The 24,188-nt window shown below is 37.3% G+C and overlaps 2 protein-coding genes across 3 annotated transcripts in view; one reads left to right on the forward strand and one right to left on the reverse strand.

Annotated features, from left to right (window-relative positions):
- The first annotated feature begins 5,102 nt into the window (after positions 1 to 5,102).
- On the forward strand, positions 5,103 to 23,249 carry METTL3 (methyltransferase 3, N6-adenosine-methyltransferase complex catalytic subunit). The gene is made up of 11 exons (XM_074234920.1): positions 5,103 to 5,340; positions 18,515 to 18,732; positions 18,820 to 19,224; positions 19,658 to 19,833; positions 20,510 to 20,726; positions 21,160 to 21,347; positions 21,574 to 21,612; positions 21,756 to 21,864; positions 22,008 to 22,073; positions 22,194 to 22,306; positions 22,847 to 23,249. The coding sequence occupies exons 1-11, from the start codon at positions 5,241 to 5,243 to the stop codon at positions 22,956 to 22,958; spliced, it is 1,743 nt and encodes a 580-aa protein (XP_074091021.1). The 5' UTR covers positions 5,103 to 5,240; the 3' UTR covers positions 22,959 to 23,249.
- Positions 18,595 to 24,188, reverse strand: part of TOX4 (TOX high mobility group box family member 4) — a 28,870-nt gene continuing 23,276 nt past the window's right edge. For both annotated transcript variants that reach the window (XM_074234919.1, XM_074234918.1), the window contains one exon: positions 18,595 to 24,025. In XM_074234919.1, the coding sequence (XP_074091020.1) occupies positions 23,965 to 24,025 (61 nt within the window). In that variant the 3' untranslated portion in view covers positions 18,595 to 23,964. The remainder of the gene's footprint in view (positions 24,026 to 24,188) is intronic.

Genomic DNA, 24,188 nt, shown 5'->3' on the forward strand with positions numbered 1-24,188 from the left:
GAAGAAGTGTTGAAACATTTTTTGGTTGCATTGCCTTGCTCCTCCAGAGAGAAGAATCTCCAGGCCCCTAAGTGGCTATTTGTAGAATGCTTCAAGTTTAACTAGGAGCTCCTGTTGTGAGGCCATCCAGGATAAAGCGGAAGGAGGTGAATAAATCTATTCTTTGCTTAAGCTCAGGCAGAAGCAATGAATTGGTATTGGATTCCAGTTGGCCCCACCAGAGCTGTATGATTTCCTTTTAAAAATACAACTGGTGAATGGGAAGAAACCAGGAGCCCTGGTGGGGCCCAGAAGGAAGAAGTAGCTGCTGTCCCTTTAATTCCTGGCAAAGTTTTGTAAGTCTCTTATGCCTTTCCTCTTTCATTCTCTCTAAGGGAGGAGGTGGGTCAACAACCCCTTCCATTCTCTCTACTTCCCCCACTCCCATTGGTTACAGATAATGCTATTTAACTAATTAAACCTGACTTGCCCTCTGTTGAGATACCAGCTCTCTTGGTAACAGCTGCCTTTGAGGCTCCTGTTGATGGACACTTCCTTACTTCGGGTCAACTCTAATCCCAGCAAAGCTCTCCTGCCTTCCCCACCCCCTTTCCCACTGCTCCATTTCATTCTTCTCTTCTTGCCTAGTCATTCTTCAAGTCACTTTCTTTTCTCTTCACTCATTCTCTTCTCCCTTTCTATTCCATCTTCCCACCTTCTAGTATTATTTCAGTCCAGTCTTTTCTATGTCTGTAGCCTTGCCATATTCCTTCTCTCCATGTCTCACTTATTTTCCCCCAGTCCCTTCACCTTGCCTATCTTCCATCCTCACATTAAATTTTCAACTAGTCAGCTCTTCAGAAGGTACCTGATCCCTAATTCAGTGGCCTGGGAGACTGAAACTTGAAAAGCTTACAATCAGTTTCTTATGACCCTGGAGAATCTTAATAAATGCACTTAAGTGGTGGCTAGGTGGTGCAGTGTTAGAGCACTGGCCCTGGGGTCAGGAGGACCTGAGTTCAAATGTGACCTCAGATACTTAATAATTACCTAGCTGTGTGACCTTGGCAAGCCACTTAACCCCAATTTGCCTTGCAGAAACCTAAAAAGAAAAAGAAATTCTCTTAAGCCATATAATAAAGAGGCAGGGTTATTTGTTTCAGTCATTCTGTTTCAAAAGGAAAATAGATAAGGCTATATAGTTGATATATATACTTGATACTGGCATAATTGTAAAGAATTGATCATATATGCAGCGGAATGATAAAGCTATTAGGCAATCACTGAACACAGTGAGACTTCTACAAACTCTTATTGGGGCACATCTAGCCTGGCTCCTGTTGCTCCAGAATGCTATTAATTTAGAAATGTACTTCTTTGAGTTGAACCTCCCCTTCACATCCTACCCACTCTATAGCATACCTATCTTCAGGAGGCAGCATGCCTGAATTCTAATTCTGTCATTCACTACCTACATGGTTTTCAGCCAGACACTCTTGGCCTCAGTTTTCTTGTCTATACATTGTGTGTGTGGGGGGGGGAGGGGAGGTCACGGACTAAAGTTCCTCTAACACTTCAGACTCTTAAATCTTTGTTCCTATGATGAGCATATATGATCCATCTTGGAATAAAGTTGCCTCCTAAAGATTCCTCTTCCCCCCAAAACAACTGGATTTTCCAAGAAAGTCCAATGTTATATTATGTCTTTTGACAAATGTATTACCTAGATTGCTTCCACCATCTATTAAAATCTTCTCCCTTAGAACATTATTGCCCTCCCTGACTTGTGGCTTTGAATTAATCAATAAACATTAAACTTGGGATACAAAAAGCAGAAAAAACTGTCCCTGTCCTCAAGAAACTTACAATCAAATGGGGAAAATAATATACACCTACGATATATATATATATATATATATATATATATATATATATATATATATATACACACACATACATAAAGCAAGCTATATACAGGTTAAACAGAAAATAATTGAAGAAAGTTACTGGTATTAAGAGCATTTGGGGAAAACTTCCTGAAGAAGGTAGGATGTTATTTGAGATGTAAAGGAAGTCAGGAAGGTCAATAGTTGAAGCAGAAGACAGAGAGGGTTCTGGACATGAGGGCCAGCCAAAGAGAACATTTACAACTGAGATGGAGCACCATTTTTGTGGAACAATCAGGAGGCCAGTGTCACTGGATAAAAGAATACAAGTCAGGGAGTAGAGTGTAAGAAGCCTGGAAAAGTACAATGGGACTAGGTTTTGAAGAGTTGAATGTCAAACAGAGCATTTTGCTTTTGTTCTTAAATGCAACAAAAAAATCTCGAGTTTATTGGGGGAGCGGCATTGACATGATTGGACCTATTTTACAAAAATTATTTTAGCAGCAGGATGGAGGATGGATTAATATCTGTAAAATGGCAATGATAATAATAGTACTTACCTCCCAGAATTAATATCAGGATCAAATGAGATAATTTTTTAAAAGCCCTTTTGTAATCTTTCAAGTGCCATTGTTATTTTCTTTTTTTAAGTGTTTTTTTTTTGCAAGGCAATGGGGTTAAGTGTCTTGCCCAAGGCCACACAGCTAGGTAATAAGTGTCTGAGGTCAGATTTGAACTCAGGTACTCCTAACTCCTGGGCTGGTGCTCTCTATCCACTGTCCCACTTAGCCATCCCCCATTATTATTTTCTAAGAAAATCAAATGACCTGTTTTATGTTGACCAAGTTTTTAAGAATTGATAATATAAAGAAATTAGGAAAAAATACATAGTACCAGAGTATACATACAAGGTTGAGAAAAATGAGTTTAAAGTCTGTTGTTGGTATGAGTGATCAAATGAACTAAGCAGAAGTAAAGATAGGAAGGGGACAATTAGGTGGCATAGTGGATAGAGTGCTGGGCCTGGAGTCAGGAAAGAATCATTTTCCTGAGTTCAAATCTGGTCTCAGACAGTAGCTGTGGGACCCTGCATGAGTACCCCTTACCTCTGTTTCAGTTTCCTCATTTGTAAAATGAGCTGGAAAAGGAAATAGCAAACCATTTCAGCATCTTTGCCAAGAAAGCCTTAAATGGGGTCATGAAGAGTTGAACAAGACTAAAATGATGGGAAAAGGAATACAAATGAATGAAGTAGACTTTTGATCTCTTTTGGCAAATTGTCATACTGACATATGGAAAAGACCTGAAATGAGATCCTTCACTATGCCAAGAGAGGCAGCATGTTATAGTGGAATAAACACTAGCTTGAGAGTCAAACAAACTTAGGTGTAGTCCTAGCTCTGCATGACCATGGGAAAGTAATTTAATTTACATAAGCCTGTTTTCACATTTGTTAAAATGAGTAGGTTAGCCTCTAAAGTTCCTTTCCAACTTTAGAGGAATTTTAGAGCTATATAATTCTAAAACCTCTGGTTGTAATTCTGCAATGAACTATTTTTTGAACGTAGAAAAAAGACATTGAAAACTGATGGCTACTAGCTAAGTGTACAGAAAAATGCCCTCTTAGCTTATCCCACATCATCCCCTCCCTTAAATTAAAAAAAAAAAATGCTGCTATATTTTTAGACATATCAATTACTTCTAACCATACCATTTTCTTAAAGCACTTATAAATTCATATAAAATGGTAGAAAGCCTTTTCTCAACAGCAAGGAAAGATGTCTGTTTTAACTTTAAACTTTAGATTAGTTCCCTTTCCAATAAATAAATATCAAGAAGTAACAGACACCTTCATTTTATCCCTAATTTCAACTAGTATATTTTAACCAACCAAAATAGCCCAGGTTTAGAGACTTAGGTGGAAAAACTTTTTCTTCCCCACATTTCTCACAGTCTTTTTGAAATTTCTCTCTCAAATTCTGTCTCTTCTTTTCCATTCTAAGTGCCACTAACTTTTAGACCCTAATCACTTAGATATTTGATGAATTAAGTAGTCTATGAAGTTCCTACTCTTTGCAAGGCACTATGATTATCATTAGGGCAACACAAAGCTAGATACAACTACAACACTAGTTGAAGACTAAAGGTGGGAAGAAAGGGGTTGAGGAGAATGGATATACTAAAATAACTATCAATCGGGGTGGCTAGGTGGTGCAGGAAATAGAGCACCGGCCCTGGAGTCAGGAGTACCTGGGTTCAAATCCGACCTCAGACACTTGATAATTATCTAGCGTGTGGCCATGGGCAAGCCACTTAACCCCATTGCCTTGAAAAATCTAAAAAAAACAAAAAAAACCCCATCAATCAAGGAGGAGTGGCAAGTTTCAAATTGATGTCCAAGAAATGTTCTATGTGAAATTCAGTCTCCATGTCTTAACATTTTTTTCTGCCAATGCATCATGGGCACCATATCCAAATTAATCTTCCTAAAGCATATCATTCTCTTATTCAAAAATATTCAATTATTTCACAGAGACTGAGATTTTCAAATTTTACTCAGCAGACTATCATCCAAGGTCCTCCAAAATACCTTTTCTTTTCAACTTATTTTTATAGCTTTTTCTCTTTGACTCCCTAATGTGAATCTGTGCTTCAGTCATTAGAATGTTCCCATATAAAAATCTCTATCATTTCTAAATTTGCATGCAATATATATTGTCTCTCCATTAGAATATGAGCTCCTCACTGACCCACTGACTTGACTGAAGATAGTATTAAAAATTGCAGGTAATTCACAGGGTTTTTGTGAAGATCGAACCAGTTAACAAATGTAAGGTGCTTTACTAATATTAAAATGCTATGCTAGTCATTATTACAATTGTATTAATTCAGTTCCTTTGTCTATAAAATTAGAGAGTTGAACAAGATGATCTTTAAGATCCATTCCAGCTTTAGATCCATTTTCCCTAGGATCTGCCTCCTTAATGAGTTAACTAACATGGCCCCTCTTCTGTTAACTTTCAACATGGCCGTACATGAGACTATAATCAACATGGTCGTCCTCCTGCCAATCACCAACATGGCTGTTTCGGCTTCAACTTGCCAGTACCCACTGGTTCTTGCGGCATTTTACGCAGCTAGAAATGAAAATGGTGGCTTCCGTGCCCATAATAAATATGGTTCCCGTTTTTGCATCAACTAAGGGCGGAAGCGGAAATGACGCCCCACATAGGCGTCTCACCGCCGAGTCTTTTCCTGTTGTCCATGTGAAGTTTCTGCACCTCCCTCCCGGTGCCGGTACCCCTGCCGGGGGAGGAGGTGCAGAGGCCGCCTCAAGCTTCGTCGCTCTTTCCCCCGGGACGTAGGGAGGCGAAGATGTCCGACACATGGAGCTCTATCCAAGCTCACAAGAAGCAGCTGGACTCGCTGCGGGAGAGGCTGCAGCGGCGGCGGAAGCAGGACTCAGGGCATCTCGGTGAGGAGCGGGCGTCGAAGTGGGGGGAGGCGCTGAGGGTCCCGGGACGGGCAGGGCTGAGAGGGAGGGGAGGCTTGGTGTCCCACCCGAACCTCTCTTCAAGTGTCTCCTTTGACGTTCTCGGTCCCCTAGCCCAGGTGTCACAGAAGCATCAGGCTGACGCGCCGGGCCCCCACTAGGGTCCTAGACCCCCTTTTTAAAGGATTCAGGGCTTGGGGAACCCATAACCGACCAAGGTACCTTATTGTAGTTTTGAACAACGCTAATAATTAGGAAGTTTTTTTGTTGGGTTTTTTTTTGGTAAGGCAATGGACTTAAGTGACTCCCCCAAGGTCAAACAGAAAGTTTTTCTTAACGTCAAGCAGAAAAAATGCTTCTGCACCCTCCACTCATTGCTTCTGGCTCTGCTGTCTTGGGCCAAGAAGTCCAATTAATCTCTAGAAAGAGCGTTTAGAGTTCTCGATAAACTCCGCTTTCAGCCATATGAAGACAGTTGTGCTGCAACCTTGTTCCCATTTGTTTACATTCCCATAATGTTGTTGTAGTATTTGTTTATGTTCTTTGGTTTGGCTGTCTTTATTCTGCATCTTTTATATAGGTCTATTTATCCAGCCCCGGAATTCTGCCTTCCTAAATTATAGCCCCACATTACCTACTGGCTGTTGGACAGCTCTTTCTGGAGCTCTTTGGGCATCTCAGACTCAATATGACCAGAAGCGAATCTATTACATTTTTTCTAATTAACTATTCTTCCTTCAAACTTTAGTATTTCTTTTTATTTTTTAAAAGGTCACATGTATATTTATTCCCCACACATTACATTCTTCACCACAGTTAAAACTGAAGGGTTACAAACATTGTGGGTGACGATGGATTACAGGTGATCACCTAGTCATCTAGAACACTCAAAGCTCATCTATCTCCCCAAGAGGTTCCCACAAACATCTAGTCACAATCATGATTTGTACTTGGTGCCCACTTGTTTCACATTCACCAGGTGGAGAGACTTAAGCTTCACACATCTGTCTTATCACCCATCCATTGCCTATCTCACTGTCCCTTTGCACACAGGTGGTAGTGGGTACTTGGGTGTCTACTAGAAAGGAATTTCTACACAATTTCTCCCTTACTGTGCAGGGAGGGTGGTACTGATAAAGGACAACAGAGTCAGCAACCTGTAGTGGTCAGCTGCTGGACCATGAAAGTGGCAAACAGCAGCATTTTATAGGAACTTGCTGGTTGGCGAAGCTGCAGTTGCCCATGTAGCCATGGAATTAGTTACTATGATCAGCAGTAGTTTGGGTACCTCATGGAAAATCCTGGAGGCCTCTACTCATCATGATAAGATAGAATTTGATAAAGGTATTTCTTTTTTTTATTAAAGATTTTATTTATTTTGAGTTTTACAATTTTTCTCCCACTTTTACTTCCCTCCCCAACCCCCCCCCCGCCCACAGAAAGCAATCTGTCAGTCTTTACTTTGATCCAAATTGAGTGTGATGAGAGAAAAATCATATCCTTAAGGAAGAAACAAAAAGTATAAGAGATAACAAGATCAGACAATAAGATATCTGGGTATTTTTTTTCTAAATTAAAGGGAATAGTCCTTGAACTTTGTTCAAATTTCACAGTTTTTTATCTGGATACAGATGGTATTCTCCATCACAGATAGCCCAAAATTGTCCCAGATTGTTTCACTGATGGAATGAGCAAGTCCATCAAGGTTGATCATCACCCCCATGTTGCTGTTAGGGTGTACAGTCAAACTTTAGTATTTCTAATGAAGAATCACTAAATTCTCAGTTATTCAGGTTTGAAACTTTGGAGTCATCTTTGATACTTTGTTCATCAGTGCTCATCTCCAACGAGGGTAACTGCCAAAAACATCCCCTTCTCTGCCACTGGACTTCAGTAACTCAGGAAGAAAGAGTGAGACTGAGGATTCTGCCCAACTCTGCTTCACTTAAATCCAATTCATTGTCAGGACATCACCTATGATGTCATTGACCCTCTTCAAAAACAGATGACTAACCACAGTGATCACCATAGTTCAGTGCTTTCACCTGGACTATTACAATAGCTTGCTTATTGGTTCCTGTTTCCAGTCTCTTCATCCTCTATATAGCTACCAAATTGTTATATCTAAAAACATAGATGGGATCTTATCAGTCCCCTACTCAAAATCTGCAATAAAAATCTTTATTCATTAAAATATGTTTCCCATTCAGGCATTTAAAGACTTTTACAATATAACTCTTACCCCCTTTTCTAGACTTATTTCCTGTTGTTCTTTTGCGTGTTCTCTTCATTCCAGTCAAACTAGTCTACAAACTGCCCTATATACATGAAAGATTATATTCTAACACCTTGCTTTTGTACAGTTGGTCCTCTGTGTCTAGAAGGTAGTTCCTCCTCCTCTCTGCCTTATAGAAACCCACAGCTTTCTTCAGAACACAGTCAAATGCTATCTCCTTCATGAGCCCTTTTCTGATTCTCTCTTCCTCCCTTCCTTCCTCCCTGAAATTACTTTGTTTATATCTTCTATTTACTTATTGTGTATACATATTTTTTCCCCAAATTGGAAAGGAAGCCCTTTTTGTCTTTCTGTTTCCAGCACCTAACCTTGTGCCTTATATATAGATTTTGATAAGTATTTGTTGAATTGGCCTTTTCATATTTCTTTGAATTCTTTATATTCATTGTTCCTTATGGCACAGTCCCCTACTCATATTATATGTAACTTATTCCATTCTCCCATCACACTTTTCTAGGATAATTTATTTTTAAGCCATTTCTTGCGCTCAAACTATGATTGGTAATGGACTTTAGTTTGCTTTTGCCATGAGCTGTCTCTCCATTGCCTGTTGAGTGCTATGCCATTTCAAGTATATAGCATCAATGGAAAATTGTTTGGGTTTTTTTTGTCTTGTTTTGTTTTTTAATTAGGATCCAAGATTGGTTGTTCCACTATCCTTGATGGAGAAAACAATTTGCTGAGATAGATTTTTTTTTTGAAAAATCATACTAATAATAGGCATTTGCAAGCAGATCCCCTATGCACCCCAGTTTTTTTCATGAGAATGAAATGGTAGAGAAATTCTACAAAGATCTCAGTAAAACTCAAAAGCAATTCATTTTGCTACTGGTTGACTTATATGAAAAGGAAGCAAAAGATGAAGTTGAAAATTTTTAAATGAGAAGTAAACATCAGAATTGATGTCAATATTAACTTTAATAATTTTCTCTCAAAGTGTAATCAATTAATTACCCAGGAAAATCAAAAGAGTGAAGAAATTACCACAACAGCAAACATGTAACAATTATAGAATATAGAACAATGGCTACAAAACTAGCATAAATTAGGTTATAAATTTGTCTTTAACCTTATGAAGAAGAATGATGAATTATTATAAGCAATATATTTTATAAAAGAGGAAAGAACTGGCATGGAAAAACAGTTTAGGGAAAGCTTAACAAGTTATCCAGCTAACCAAAGCCATTCCAAGGGCTTTGAATTCTAGAATAAAGGTAGAGAATTACCCCACTCCCCCCAAAATGGAAAAGTCATTTATAAGCATGTTAAAATGATGGCAATTAAGGCTAATTTTCGTAAAATGTTCTTGCAGCTGTAAAATGGTCTTGCAGCTGTAAAATGGTTCAACATTAGAAACTGACGTGATTTTTTCTATGGAAAATAGCATTACTATCTGACTTGTAGATAAGATTTACTAGATATATTGTCTCCCAATAAAATATGAGCTCCTTGAGAACAGTAATTGTCTTATTTTTTTCTTTTTCTATCCCCAGTTCTTTTTTTTTTTTAGGTTTTTGAAAGGCAAATGGATTTAAGTGGCTTGCCCAAGGCCACACACAGCTAGGTAATTATTAAGTGTCTGAGAGCAGATTTGAACCCAGGTCCTCCTGACTCCAGGGCCAGTGCTTTATCCACTGTGCCAACTAGCCACCCCTATATCCCCAGTTCTTAAAGTATTTTGTATACAGTAAACATTTAATAAATGCATTTTAATGTTTTCAGAAACATCAATCAGCATATCTCCTGTGTAGAGCAGTGAGATCTGAAAACAATTTCTTTCGATTTAAGCCTTTAATGTCCTGGACAAGAGTAGTTTGAAAACATTTTCTCAGTGTGTTCTATATATCATTATTCTTCCTAACATATCACAGTTCTTTTTGATGTGGGAAGCTGTATACACAAATTGAACTGGCTGTTCTCACCATAATTAGATCATAAACTTTAGTAAGTTTATAGGGAGATTATGTGGTCCAACCAACTCATTTTAGAAATGAACAAAGTCAGAACTTGAGGGTTTTAAGTGATTCCTCCAAAGTCACATCAAAAAAGTTAAAAGTAAAACGAATTTTCCAAACAAGGTCCTCAGACTCCCACCCAGTCAATACTCTTGTATCACATAGAGACTTCCTCCTTTGAAAGAGTCTAAAGAGAATGTTGCAAAATTAGTAAAACAAAAGAAAACAAAACCAAGCTTCATCTCAAAAAAGACATGAGAAGACACATTTTCCTACTTTTCACACATGAGGGATCCACAAGTGTAAAATGTTGCATATAATGTCAGCTTCTTCTGATGTATTGATTGATTTTTCTGAAAATTTTTTTCTTTTTCTTAAAAATTTCTGTTACAGGACATGGCTCTGTGAAAGGGGAAGTGTAGGTACTGCCAAAAAAGATGGTATTAGTAACACTTAATTTAAAATAAATACATTAATTTTTACATGCTTTTATAATCTTCCCCTCTTACAGCTCCCCCTCTAGGAAAAAAAAAACAAACCTAGATCATAAACATGCATAGTCCCTGCAATAAAAATGTCCACATGGGTCATATACAAAAATATATGTTTATCTTTGCATTTTAAGTTCATTAAGTTTCTGGGAGAAGGTAACAGTTGTGTTTTATCTTCATTCTTTTGGATTCATAGGCTATCATTAAATAGATGGAAGTTTTAAAATATGTCCATTTTGAGATGTGATACTGATAGTTCCCCCTTCTCACTTTTTTCCATTATTAAACTTGATATTATTGTCTCTGAGTGTCAGTAATTGTTTTTTTTTTAAGAGTCTATAGATAGGAAAGAACTGAAAACAAGATAATAATCAGTTGGGGAGTAACTATAAATTGTGGCATGTGGATATAATGGAATATTATTGTATTATAAGAAATAATATGAAGAATTCAGAGAAGCATAGGATGACTCATGAAGAAGTACAAAGTCAAGTACAATATAAATAGTACAAAAACTGAAATTAAATACTATAGTTATAACAATTGAGCTCTGACTCCTGAGAATGTTAAGAAATTACACTTTCTTGCCTCATTGTGAACATTGTGACTAAGGATGTGAAATATATTGTTTATGTGTTGGGTTAGTTTTAGTGAACTGTTTCTTTTTTTTCTTTTTAGATTTTTTTTTGCAAGGCAAGTGGGGTTAAGTGGCTTGCCTAAGGCCACACAGCTAGGTAATTATTAAGTGTCTGAGACTAGATTTGAACCCAGGTACTCCTGACTCCAAGGCCCGTGCTTTATCCACTAAGCCACCTAGCCGCCCCATGTTTCTTTTCTTTTTTAAATTTTTTTATTACAAAGGGGTGACTTTCTTAGGAAAATAAAGAGGAATATACTGAGAAATGAAAGTTACAGAAACAAAGATATTAATACAAATAATATAAAAGGCAGGGAAAAGAAAGGGAAGAGAGAGATAGATTAAGGAGAGAAGGGGAAGAATAGGCCTCAGAAAGTCTGAAAACCATTAACCCTGCAATTAGTTGTCCAACTTGTGGAGCTGGTTCCTTAGTGTATTTATCATGAATAGACATAGTAACTGGACAGCAAACTTGGCCCAGAATCAAACTGAGCAGATTACCTTTAAAAAACTGCAGTGCTTTTAATGAGTCTGAGCTTTTCCCTGAAAGAAAAGACTTATCTTTTTAATATCAGTATTCTTCATAGTGTATTTATTTGTATACCCAGCACCAAACACAGTAAACATTATTAAATGCTTTGTTGACTGTTTATGTAGTAGTATATCATGGAATACTAGTCCCTAAAGAATTAAGTCTGCAGATCACCCAAAGGGCAATAGAGAGGGAGGGGCCTGTTGTAATGTGTAGGGCAGGGTGGGGGAGGAGGTATTATTTGAAGATAGAGAAGCCATGAGTAGACTTCAGTGTGTTTCCCAGCAAAGAACTGACCAAGAGAAACAGTGAAAAGGTTAGATACAGTTAATGAGGGAAAAATAATAAGTGTACATATAGGCTATATGTACTAAATGCTATCAGAAGATGTAAGGTTCCTTATTCTCAGCATGTGGGATGACCCTTACTGAAAATATATGACGAGATGTGAACAGAATTCACAAGAATAAAAAAAGCATGAATGAATTAGCATTGTGCAGTACTCACATTTGAGGTATGTGTAATCTAAAGTTTTAATAAACTTTAAATTCTCTACATGATCTGTTTCCTTATAAAAGAAGGAAATAGGCCCAACAAATTATTTTTATGGTCTAACAAACTGTCTTGCTTGCTTAGTAGAACTAAATACAGAGAAACAGGATCATAAAATCCTAAATGTAGATAAGAAAGGGACTTTAGAAATCTAGAGCAAGTTCTTCATTTTACACTTGAGGAAACAGATCTCAGCAGGTGAAATAATTTGTCCAGGGTCAGACAACCAGGGCCTCTTACTATAGATACATGCTCTCTTCTGCCACAAAAATTCCCTCAGCTCCCAAAAAAAAGTATTGTGACCTAGACCTGCCCAGATATCCTTTCTTTTGAAGACTAAGCGAAATTGATGAGATGGGAGCTTTTTTTTCTCTAAATGCCATCTTAGTCAGCTTTTTGAAATAAAATTAACTTTTAGTGGATATCTGCATTTCATGTTAAGATAGAAAACAATATCATTGGCTTTTGTTATTATCCCAGAACAAAGATCCTCTTTTGCTTCTTTATATACTTAATAAATAACATAAATGCCTATCCATTTATTTCAGAGATTCATATACACTGACTTATTAGATTTCTGATATTTACATTTTTATTCTGAATCTAAACATTTGTTGATTTAACTCATTTTGTTGGGCCTCTTAGCATATCAAAAGAGTGTTGTTTTAAGCCATTCTTAAGTAAAGAATAAGTACAAATATAATTTATTGATGTTAGTTAATTGGAGCACAGTGGTAATTATTAGATTGAGTAGAAATTATTGGATCAGTGAGTCATGAACACTCCTGTTTAGATGAATGAAATTAACTTAATAATAAAATATTAGCTGATTTTTAAAAATTATTATATGAATATATATATATATATATATAGCTAGTAACTTTCCAATTCTCATCTAGAATTCTCATGAGGATAATATAAATACAAATCAAAATAGAAATAAATGGTCATATTTTCAAAGAGAAAAATTTTGAAAAATTTTCATTGTTAGATTTGTTCTCTTTCTTAGAGTCTTGTTTACATTGGGAAATAATGGCTAATTTGTTAAGAACATTTTGATTCCCATTAATTAATACAAAACCAGAAAAGTATTAGAGAAAGAAATACTCTTTAATTTACATTTCTAAAATGAAATCAAATTAACAATTGATGGTATCAACCAGCTATATAAGAAATTTTTAATAGCACATTTTTAAACTTAACTTTCAAGGTAAAAATCAAAATTAATGGGTATATTGTTAATAATGCAAATTACATCTAAAAAATCTGATTATAGTGCTTAAAATATATTTATGGATAGAAGTTTTATAAATTTTTTTATAATCAAGTAAATCAAATAACATCTCTAAAGAATTGAGTAGTATCTTCAGTCAATAGAGCAGCCAACATGAAGGGATCATTCTGTGGATTTCATTTAAGTTAAAAGAGCCATCATCCAGCCAAGTTTACATGTGGGATTGTATGTTTTGAATTTGGTAATAATAGATGTCATGGGAAAGTCAGAAGAGGTTACTCCTCTCTTTTGAATCTTTAGATTCCTGTGCTTCATTCTTATGAGAGTCACATACAAAGAATGGATATTTGGCAGGAAAATAAGGTGGTGTTTCACAGCTGCAGCTTTGAGAAAAGTGTTTAAAGAATCATTATTTGTGACAGTTTTAGTAGACTATTCCCACACAGGATTTGGGGTTAGATAAGTTGTAAGGGTAGGGCACTCAAGAACTTACTGTGCAGTTTTGAAATTATGATATATAGCTCAGTAGTTTCTGACAATTTTTAGGTCATTTATATGATTTTTTAAAATTTCTTGGACCTAAGTCATCACTATTCTATATACACAAGGATTTCAGAAACATTGGAAATACTATAGCTTGGGTCAAGATATTAGGAATTTTCCTTAGTAAACATAGGTCTTCATGTGTCCTCAACATAGATGTTATGGCAGAAAGTTTTCTACTTAAAGTATGAATGCACAATTAAGAAAAATATTGCCTAGATAAAATGAGACCTACCTGATGAAAATTTTGGAATATCTATAATGTAGTAATGGATCCAGTTATTCAAGTATCAGTTTAAAATTCTCCACCTCCACCACAAATTGAATCATTTAGACATTTCATTGTAACTAGAAATGATAATCACATCAGCATTAATGTACCAAATTTAATTTTAAAAATAGATTTCTTCTTTATCACTCCTTTCCTAAAGAACCGTCAATTATAGCAAAGATTTTTTTTAAAAAAAAGGAAGAGGAGGGAAATCTTAGTAAAATCAATCAACATATTTAAAAAATTGATATTGCATAAAAAATTACCATAGAATACTCATTACTGAGAAAGGAAGAGAAAAATAGCAGCAGGGGTTGCCTTCTCATATTTTTCTATTGAGGCCAAGCATCTTCATGATACACAGCCTCACAACTTTAAGTTTCATTTGTTTTGTGGTAGGTCTACATTGTATTGGTTTTCTGTTTCTGCTTATTTCACTTTTTCACTTGTTATCAATTCATGTCTTTGTCTTTAATCTTTTTTTTTGCGATATAGTAATATTTCATTACATTCACATGCCACAGTTTGTTTAGCCATTATCTAAATAACAGATACTTATTTTGCTTTTAGTTCTTTGCTTCCATGAAAGGTGCTATTATAAACATTTTGGTGAATATGGAAGCATTCTTTTTTCAGTGACATCCTTGGGATATATGTACTCTGAATCAAAGGGTATAGTAATTTTTAAGTCACTTTATAGGCATAATTCTAAATGACTTTGCAGAAAGGAGTTGTCTTTATATAACTTCCAAGGATTAGTAGTCCTTTCTTTGGTCATTTTTGCCATTTTGTTAGGTGTAAGGTGAAACCTCAGGGTCATTGTGATTTGCATTTTATTAGCCTAATTTAGTTTTAAGAAGTCATTGTGATCTAACAAGTTAGAATGAGAAAAACTGAAGTAGATAGACTTTATTAAAGATTTTGCTTTTTTGGATAGAGGGCTTTATTTAAAACACATTTTATTGACATCTTTTGTTTTTATATCACCGAAATATCTCTATCCCCACCCTGCTCCATTTCCTATAGAAGATTTTTTTTTTTTTTGGCAAGGCAGTGGGGTTCAGTAGCTTGCCCAAGGCCACACAGCTAGGTAATTATTAAGTGTCTGAGGCTGGATTTGAACTCAGGTACTCCTGACTCCAGGGTCAGTGCTCTATTCACTGTGCCACCTAGCTGCCCTAGAAAAGACTTTTTTAAAGAAAATATTGGCAGCTAGTTGATATAGCGGATAGAGCATCAACCCTGGAGTTCAAATATGACCTCAGACATTTAATAATTACCTAGCTGTGTGACCTTGAGCAAATCACTTAACCCCATTGCCTTGCCAAAAGAAAATATTGGAGGGGGTAAGAATTGGCAAAGACTGAAAAAATATGACAATAAATGTAGGGGTTCCATACACATATCTTTGTATCACTCCTCATTTCCACCTCTGTAGAAGCAGGAAAACTACCTTCTCATATCTCTTCTTTGAGGCCATACTTATTCCATGTAATTTGCAACATTCATTTTAAATTTAATTGATTTCTTTCCATTTACATTGTTATAATAATCAGTTGGTCCCTCTTATCTCACTTAGCATCATTGTATATTCAAAAGTCTTTTAATTCATGTTTCTTATTTCTCATAGTACAGTAATATTCCATTAATTTATTTTATTCAAAAATTGTTGCAAAAATTTTATGTTTTTATTAAACATCTTTTTGGTTTTTGTTACCATAATTTCTGAATATATCTCTCTTTAACCTTCTACCTTTTTTAACTCTCTTTTGTAACAAATATTCCTAAGGAAAGGGTTGGGGCGGGGGGGTGTAGGGAGAATAGTTCAGCAAAAGCAGTCAACTCTTTTATTAATTGTGTTTAACTATGCAGTATTCTGCACTAAAAAGACCTTCACCTCTTCAAAGATAGGAAGATGCATTTTTTCTTGACTCTCTAATAATCTCTGGCTTTCTTTTCAGACTCAGCTAAAATTCTACATTTTTTTTAGATTTTTTTTCAAGGCAATGGGGTTAAGTGGCTTGCCCAAGGCCACACAGCTAGGAAATTATTAAATGTCTGAGGTCGGATTTGAACCCAGGTACTCCTAACTCCAAGGCTGGTGCTCTATCCACTGTGCCACCTAGCCGCCCTAAAATTCTACATTTTTGAAGGAGGCCTTTCCTGTTCTCATAAACTGCTAATGACTTACCATTAAAGATTACCTTTGACTGCTTTGTTTGTCTTATGCATAATCTATATGTATACATGTGAACTCTTCATTAGAATATAAATTTTTTCAAGGGAGAGATTGTTTCATATTTGTTTCTGTATTCCTAGAGTCTAGCACATAGATAAATGCATTCTGATTGGTTGGTTGGTTGGTTGTTTAAACTTCCCAGGGCCAAGATTGGTGAATGAATCAACAAGCATTATTAAACAGCTTGCTATGTCCCAGGCACTAGCAGCTGGGATGGGGAGGAGTGTGGAAGGTGAGTCAGGAAAGACATTCCGGTAGATAATACTTAAACTGAAACTTGAAGGAAATCAGTGATTCCAAGAGGCAGAAATGAAGAGGAATTGCAGTGATTATTATGATTATGAGTTATAATAATAATTTAATGCCTCACATTTTAAAATATTACAATATTTTCTTTGTTAACTTTTATGTTGGCATAGACTCAGTTGTGCAAAGAAGAAATAGTATTTCTAACCCTAGTTTTTAATATTTTATGGGGAAAGGAGTGTTCAATTTCATGCATATATATTATGCATTGTTCTTTTTTACTAGGACTAAACCATGATGAAATTATAGTCAGAAGCAAAACTTTGTAGAAATTAACAACTGTTTACTCTTTCCAGTTAATAGGAAAATGAAATTTTGTTTACCAAAGAGGGAGGCTGATTATATTTAAGATGTAACACTTTCAGCAGATTATCTTGTATCTCTCAATTAAATTTTCAAATTTCACTGAAATAAATTGTATAATAATGAAAATCTATGAGTAACCAAAAGTTTTGTAATCTTTATCTGATAATCCAAATTTTAGTATGACAAAAATAGATCTTTGGATCCCACTGTAATAAAATTGGATCTATATTACTTTACAGAGACACATTGGGAGAATCTTATACAGAGTACTCCCTACTTTGTTTAGATCTCAATCGACAAGCATTATAGTAAGAACTTACCATGTGCCAGGCCAATGCTTAGGCTTATGATGATCCCTGCCCTCAAAGAATTTACATTCTATCTGGAGGACACAGGATGTTCACAGATACACATACATAACTACAAAGTGAGTGAGGGATTAACAACTGGGTGGGGAACAGGAAGAGCCTCTTGGAGGTGATGGTTGAGCTGAACTTTGAAGGGAGTTAGGGTTCCAGAAAAAGGAGTTGAGGAATGACAGCATTTCAGATATAAGTGGGGCAACTTGTGAAAAAGAATGGAAACGAGATGGAATGGAATAATCCAGTTTAACTGGAGGTATGATGCATGAAAGAATAGTGAGTGTATAGGCTAGGAGATAAGCTGCAGCCAAATGGTTTGGAAAGGGGGGCTTCTATAGCAAAGGACTTTATATTTATTTTAAAGGCAATGGGGAGCAGCTGAAGTTTCTGCAAGAGAAGAACAATCAGACTTGTTCTTTAAGACATAAATTGGCAGGAATTTGGAGGAAGATGTGAGAGAGGCTAGTATCAGGGAGACCAATTAGGAAGTTATTAGTTATTCAAATGAAAAGTCATGAGGGCCTGAACTTAAGAGTAGTTGTGGGAATAGAAACAAAAGATAGCCACTAAAGATGGTGAGGAGGTATCTATAAGATAGGTGATTAGGTGGGATAGGAGTGAGAAGGAAAAGACAAGAATGATTCCTTGGTTGCAAACCTAGTTGACTAGAATGTTGGTGCTCTTCACAGAAATTGGGAAGTTAGGAGGAGAGTGGGAGTTGCAGGGGCAAAGATTGAGTTTTTTTAAAAAAACAGATTAAGTTTGAGGTGCTTATGGGGTATCCATACAGAGATGTCAAGCAGGAAGAAATGTAGGCCTGAACTCAGAGAAATTTGGGCTGAATATATAAATTTGAGCATCACCTACATAGGTGAAAAAAGGGGAGCTGATCAAATCACTGAGTGAGTATACAGAAGAAAAGAATCAGGCTAGCCCAGTATATACCTAGTTAGAGTAGTCCTGCAAAGGAGACTGAGAAGAATTAGGCACTAGGTAAGGAGAGAACCACATCAAAGTAGCACTATTTTTTTTTTTGCAAGGCAAATGGGGTTAAGTGGCTTGCCCAAAGCCACACAGCTAGGTAATTATTAAGTGTCTGAGACCAGATTTGAACCCAGGTACTCCTGACTCCAGGGCCGGTGCTTTATCCACTACGCCACATAGCCACCCCTAAAGTAGCACTATTAAAACCTGAGCAAAAAATATCCATGAGGAGACGGTGGTCAGCAGTATAAAATATTAGCAAAACCAAGAAAAAAAAAGTCAACCTAATAGACCTGGTCAGAGAATCTGCTTGGCATGAGGAAAGGTTATTGATAGGAATGCTGAGTTAAGAGTTACTTAAAATATCCAATGTGGCCAGTGGTTGTATTATTCTCATTCCTATTAAGTTCTTTTCTTTATCCCTCCTTCCCTTCTTCCTTTCTGATAGATCCTCGGAACCCAGAAGCAGTGCTATCACCAACTTTTCGCAGTGACAGTCCAGTGCCCATGACACCTACCTCAAGTGGCCCTAAACCCAGTACTGCTTCAGGAACTACAGAGCTCGCCACAGACCCAGAACTGGAGAAGAAGTTATTACACCACCTCTCAGACTTGGCGCTGACACTGCCCACTGATGCTGTGTCCATCCGCCTTGCCATCTCTACGGTAATGACATCTATATGACAGAGGGCTGGGATCCCCCACTTTCCCTTTTCTTCAGCTCATAGCCAGTGTCTTGTTGCCCCTCCCCAGCCAGATGCCCCTGCAACACAGGATGGGGTGGAAAGCCTTCTTCAGAAGTTTGCAGCACAAGAATTGATTGAAGTAAAGCGAGGCCTTCTTCAAGATGATGCCCACCCCACACTGGTGACCTATGCTGACCATTCCAAGCTCTCAGCCATGATGGGGGCTGTGGCAGAGAAGAAGGGCCTTGGGGAAGTGGCAGGGGCCAGCACAGGGCAGAAGCGGAGGGCAGAGCAAGATCCCACCACAGCTACAACATTTACCAGCTCCTCAACCTCTGGTCTGGCCTCTTCAACCACAGAACCAGTCAAAGAGCCAGCCAAGAAGTCACGGAAACATGCTGCTTCAGATGTAGACCTGGAAATTGAGAGCCTCTTGAATCAACAGTCTACTAAGGAACAGCAAAGCAAGAAGGTTAGGATTAGAAATGGTGGCAATGGAAAACCTAAATAAGGAAAAATTAAGGGGAAGAATATCTGTGGATAAGGTAGCCAAAAAAAAGTACTTAGGTGGGAGAATAGGAATGAAGATGATCCAGGCAAATTGACCATAGGTTCACAAATTAGAGAATGAGAATGGACAAAGGGATTGATTCATTTGTTTTGTTTTAATTTCTGGGTAAAGGACAACGTAAGTGATTAAAACAGGAAATAAAAAAATTTTGCACTCTAGTTATAGCCCAAATTCTTACAGGTAAGGGCCATATAGGCCTTAGATAAGTTTTCTCTTTGTTCTTCTACTCTATAGCAAGATATTAATGGTAGGTAGAATGTGTAGAGGTGCTTTTGAAGGAGGTGGTAAGGTCTACATGAAGAACCCCTTAGGTGTTAGGCTTCTTTTTTTATAGGTGAGTCAGGAGATTTTGGAGCTGCTAAATACTACAACAGCCAAGGAACAGTCCATTGTGGAGAAATTCCGTTCACGAGGACGGGCCCAAGTACAGGAGTTCTGTGATTATGGCACCAAAGAGGAATGCATGAAGGCCAGTGATGCTGACCGACCCTGCCGCAAGTTGCATTTCAGGTCTTTTGAGAGGGAAAAAGATGGGTTGGCCTCTAGGAATAGGCATTCATTTCTTTAGGGCACAAGTACTTTCTAAAACCATTGGGGTTCTTCTCTTACCCCATCACCTGGTATTTGAATAAATGTTCCAGAGAGAAAGAGGTCCTGCCTCCATACCAAAAAAGTAATCCTTGGGAAGGTACCTGCTCCTATACCAAATGGAACTGGAAGATAGAAATGCCCTTTTAGTGTTCCCTCCTGGAACAAGAAAGCATTGGGTGTTATCTAATTACCACTGACATGTAGACTTCTTTAAAAGGAATATGACTTCAATGGGAAAAAGACACAGGAAACTAGAAAATCCGTTCCTGATTGGATGGCTTTAAACTTTCCTGTAATCAGGTGATGTTTGTGTTTTCTTCTTGCTTTTGTGATAAAGAAGCTAACTTAGAGAGGGGGAAGCAGAACAGATATCAACAATTTGAATCATCAAGCGTCTTTTATTATTTGCCATCCTTTCTTCCCAAGAGCAATAAGTGATTTTAAAAAAAATTTTATTAAATGAGGACTGGTTTTGGGAATCTTATGAGAAAAGATTTGATAGCTGCAGTATACCAAATTTGTTTTGTAGAATCTGATGCTGAGTAATTTACTTTCTTCTGGGTAGTTCTGAATTCTCTGGTTTAATCTCCCACAGACGAATCATCAATAAACATACAGATGAATCATTAGGTGACTGCTCTTTCCTCAACACCTGCTTCCATATGGACACTTGCAAGTATGTACATTATGAGATTGATGCCTGCATAGATGCTGAGGCCCCTGGCAATTCAGACCACCCTCCTAGTCAAGAACTGGCCCTTACACAAGGTGTTGGTGCTGACTCCAGTGTTGATCGACTCTTCCCACCCCAGGTATCACTCAGAGCAATCCTGGGTACAATTCTAGAATTGTTTAAGAGAAAGTCAAAGTTTTAGAAAGGGCAAAGCTATTGCCCTGCTTATTAGGAATGGGTTAGTGACTTACAATAGGCTAGAACAGGGTTGGGGAACGTCCAGCCTCTGGGCTGTATAAGGCCTTGAAATCATTTGGCCTGGCACTGTCACAGCAACTTCAGGAGGGAGCTTTTTAGGGGGGTGAATTAAATCTTTGACCAAATATAACTAGCTAGTTTTTAAGTTGATAATTTTCTATGATCCACAGATGAGGTTATAAATATCCAAATGGCCCTTAGAAGAAAAAAGGTTCTCTATCCTTGGGCTAAAAGGATAATTAAATAGAGGTGAGGGATTGGAGATAGATTTGCCTTCTGGAGACTGGAAGATGACCAGTTTACCTCCTACACAGTGGATCTGTTGCGATATCCGCTACTTGGATGTGAGCATCTTGGGAAAGTTTGCAGTGGTAATGGCTGACCCACCCTGGGATATTCACATGGAGTTGCCATATGGTACCCTAACAGACGATGAGATGCGGAGACTCAACATCCCAGTGCTTCAGGATGATGGCTTTCTCTTTCTCTGGGTCACAGGCAGGTATGCACATTCCAATTTTAGGGATAAAACAGTACAGACTTATGACATAAGTAATGAGTGGGAAAAGTATGATCCTAGACTTCTTAGCTCTTCTGTTAAGTTTAGGATTATGGTTAATCCATCCTACTTGAACCTTGACTTGCCCCATTCCTAGTTTCATATTTATAATTACATTCCTTAGAGGGAAGAAAGAGGAAGTAATGATAATTCTTTTTGTCCTCCCTAGAGCCATGGAGCTGGGCAGAGAATGTCTGAACCTTTGGGGGTTAGTATTCAGTATATTATTTCTTGAATAGTATTGAATCATTATCACTATCCCTGGAATTTTCCAGTTCCTTTTTTTCTCATCCACTTTGCTGATATGTCCTTGAAAGTTTAACTAGACTAAGTATTCTTTAATTTCCATAGGTATGAACGGGTAGATGAAATTATTTGGGTGAAAACAAATCAGTTGCAACGTATCATTCGAACAGGACGCACAGGCCACTGGTTAAACCATGGGAAAGAGCATTGTTTGGTAAGTAGCTGTGAGGGATTCTTGAATAGCTACGATGAAAAAGGGAGTAATAGTTTGGTTTCTTGTTGAGGTGTGGAAGCAGAAGCTTTACACATTATATATATATATATAAAAAATACATTTTCTGTCTCTTTGGTGGTCAGGTGGGCGTCAAGGGAAATCCTCAAGGCTTCAACCGGGGTCTGGATTGTGAAGTGATTGTAGCTGAGGTAAGTACTTGTATGCACTAAGTATTCTGCATTTTCTTCTCTAATAGTGAATTTTCACACTCTTCAATATCTTCTTTCATTATGAAAATATTAAAAGCAGTTATGATCTTTGTTTTTAAGGTTCGCTCCACTAGTCACAAACCTGATGAAATCTATGGAATGATAGAGAGGTTATCCCCTGGGACACGCAAAATTGAGTTATTTGGACGACCACACAATGTACAGCCCAACTGGTAAGGCTCCCAGAAACCTGGGTGATTTAACAGTCTCCTTAAATTGGACCAAAAACTAGCATGGCTTCCTCTCCAAGCTTTTCTCTTCAGCCTGCCACTGAATTGCCTCAATAGTCTAATTAGGGATGCCACTTGTTAGGGGTATTCTGCCCCCTTGTGGTCTTGAAGGATGTTATTCTTTTAATGCTCAGGCTGGTAATTTGGTTCAAACCTAATCCCTTCCCAGAGTCTAAATTGATGTCAGTTTTTCATTCACCATTTTCTAAGGATGTCTAGTAGTAGAAACAAACATGAAGAGGTCTGGATTATCTTGAATAAAAAAGGACCATACTCTCTGATAGTAACAGTTAAAGCAGGTGCTTATGGATTAGATCAGGTTTCTTAATCTTCTATTATTGGTTTCTTTTCTAATCTATCATATTTTATGTATTTAATAAATAAATCTGTTAAAATAAATTTAAAAATCCTTGGTCTAGACACAGACTATGACTCATAGCAAATACAGAAGTTGTGACTTTTTCATTGTTACTCTATTTCTAGGATCACCCTTGGGAACCAACTTGATGGGATTCACCTGCTTGACCCAGATGTGGTTGCCAGGTTCAAGCAACGGTATCCTGATGGCATTATCTCCAAACCTAAGAACATGTAGAAGTACTTATTTCCTGGACAGCTAAGCAAGCTTAGGGATGTCTGCTGTAATTACTGCCCTGGACCTGAATAGCCTTCTTTTGGGGAAGGAGGGTTGACTTTTTAAATAAAGTAAGACTGACTGTCAAAGTCTTTGTATGAGCTACAGCCATAATTAGTAACTAATAATATAGTATATAAAAAGGGAAGCTAATGAACTGTTTATTCTAAAGCAATACCAGCTTTTACTAATACCACTAATAGTTACTTTTTGTTTTTCAAAATTGCAACAAGTAAAACTCTACCAATGGATTATTTAACCTGGTCTTATTTAGAGGACCAAGAACAGTATAGGGTATGCAGGGTTGGTTTGCCCTCTAATTTAAACAAGAATCTCCTCACTTGGAAACACATGTAGACAAGCACCTTGTCAAACTTTAGTGTTCACAGTTAGAGACATTTCTAGCAGAAGGTATCATTCTGACCTTCACTTATGACCTGAGATAAGAAATCAGGTGAAAAGAGGTTGCAAAAAATATGCATGAAAATATTGTTTACAAATCACGTGGGAGAGGGATGAACATATAGAGAGACCAGAAAGCCATGTTTCTAAGACATGAAAATCAATACAAATGTAAAGATGCTTTTCTTTGAGGTTCAGAGCTGTGTGTTTTCTCTATTATTTTAATTATCTTTCAGGCAAGTCCTTTGAAAATTATACCAACAATTTTTTTTCTTAAAAAGAATCAAACAACTCCCCTACCCCCACATCCCTATGTTCTGTCTCACTCCCCCCCCCCCCCAATTCCACTGCTGTCATCACTGGATTCTCTGCTTGAATGTATAAAGCAGCCCCAAGATTTCAGCAAACATGGTGGACTTCCTCCAAAGCCTGGCCCCTATCCAAGAAAAGAAAAGGGAAGAAGCACGGAGGGCCATTATTGACTGGAATCGGGCATCACCAGAAGCCCAACTTATGTTTCATATACAGGCTGATAAGTTTTCACTGGCTTGGGAGATGGGATGGACTATTTCACAAACACCACTGTGCTGGAATTTCTGGATGCCACCCAGGCCAGGAATACATCCCTAAAAGGGGAGAGAGAGGGGGGAAAAAACAAAAGAATACATTAAAATTTTCTTAGATGCTAACAGAAATGAATAAGATCCCAAGTAATTCCCCAAAAGGGTGAGTCCCAATGAAAGTGCCCAAGATATCCCATTCTCCCATACCAAAAAGAATTTGATATGG

This window comes from Macrotis lagotis, chromosome 4 (genome assembly GCF_037893015.1).
Source record: "Macrotis lagotis isolate mMagLag1 chromosome 4, bilby.v1.9.chrom.fasta, whole genome shotgun sequence".
Lineage (NCBI taxonomy): Eukaryota > Metazoa > Chordata > Mammalia > Peramelemorphia > Peramelidae > Macrotis > Macrotis lagotis.

Bases quoted from the DNA above. Each gene is read 5' to 3' on its own strand.
- METTL3 (XM_074234920.1), top strand. From the start codon at position 5,241: ATGTCCGACACATGGAGCTCTATCCAAGCTCACAAGAAGCAGCTGGAC. The intron at 5,341-18,514 runs GTGAGGAGCGGG...CCTTTCTGATAG, and splicing joins GCAGGACTCAGGGCATCTCG to ATCCTCGGAACCCAGAAGCA. The intron at 22,074-22,193 runs GTAAGTACTTGT...TTTGTTTTTAAG, and splicing joins GTGAAGTGATTGTAGCTGAG to GTTCGCTCCACTAGTCACAA.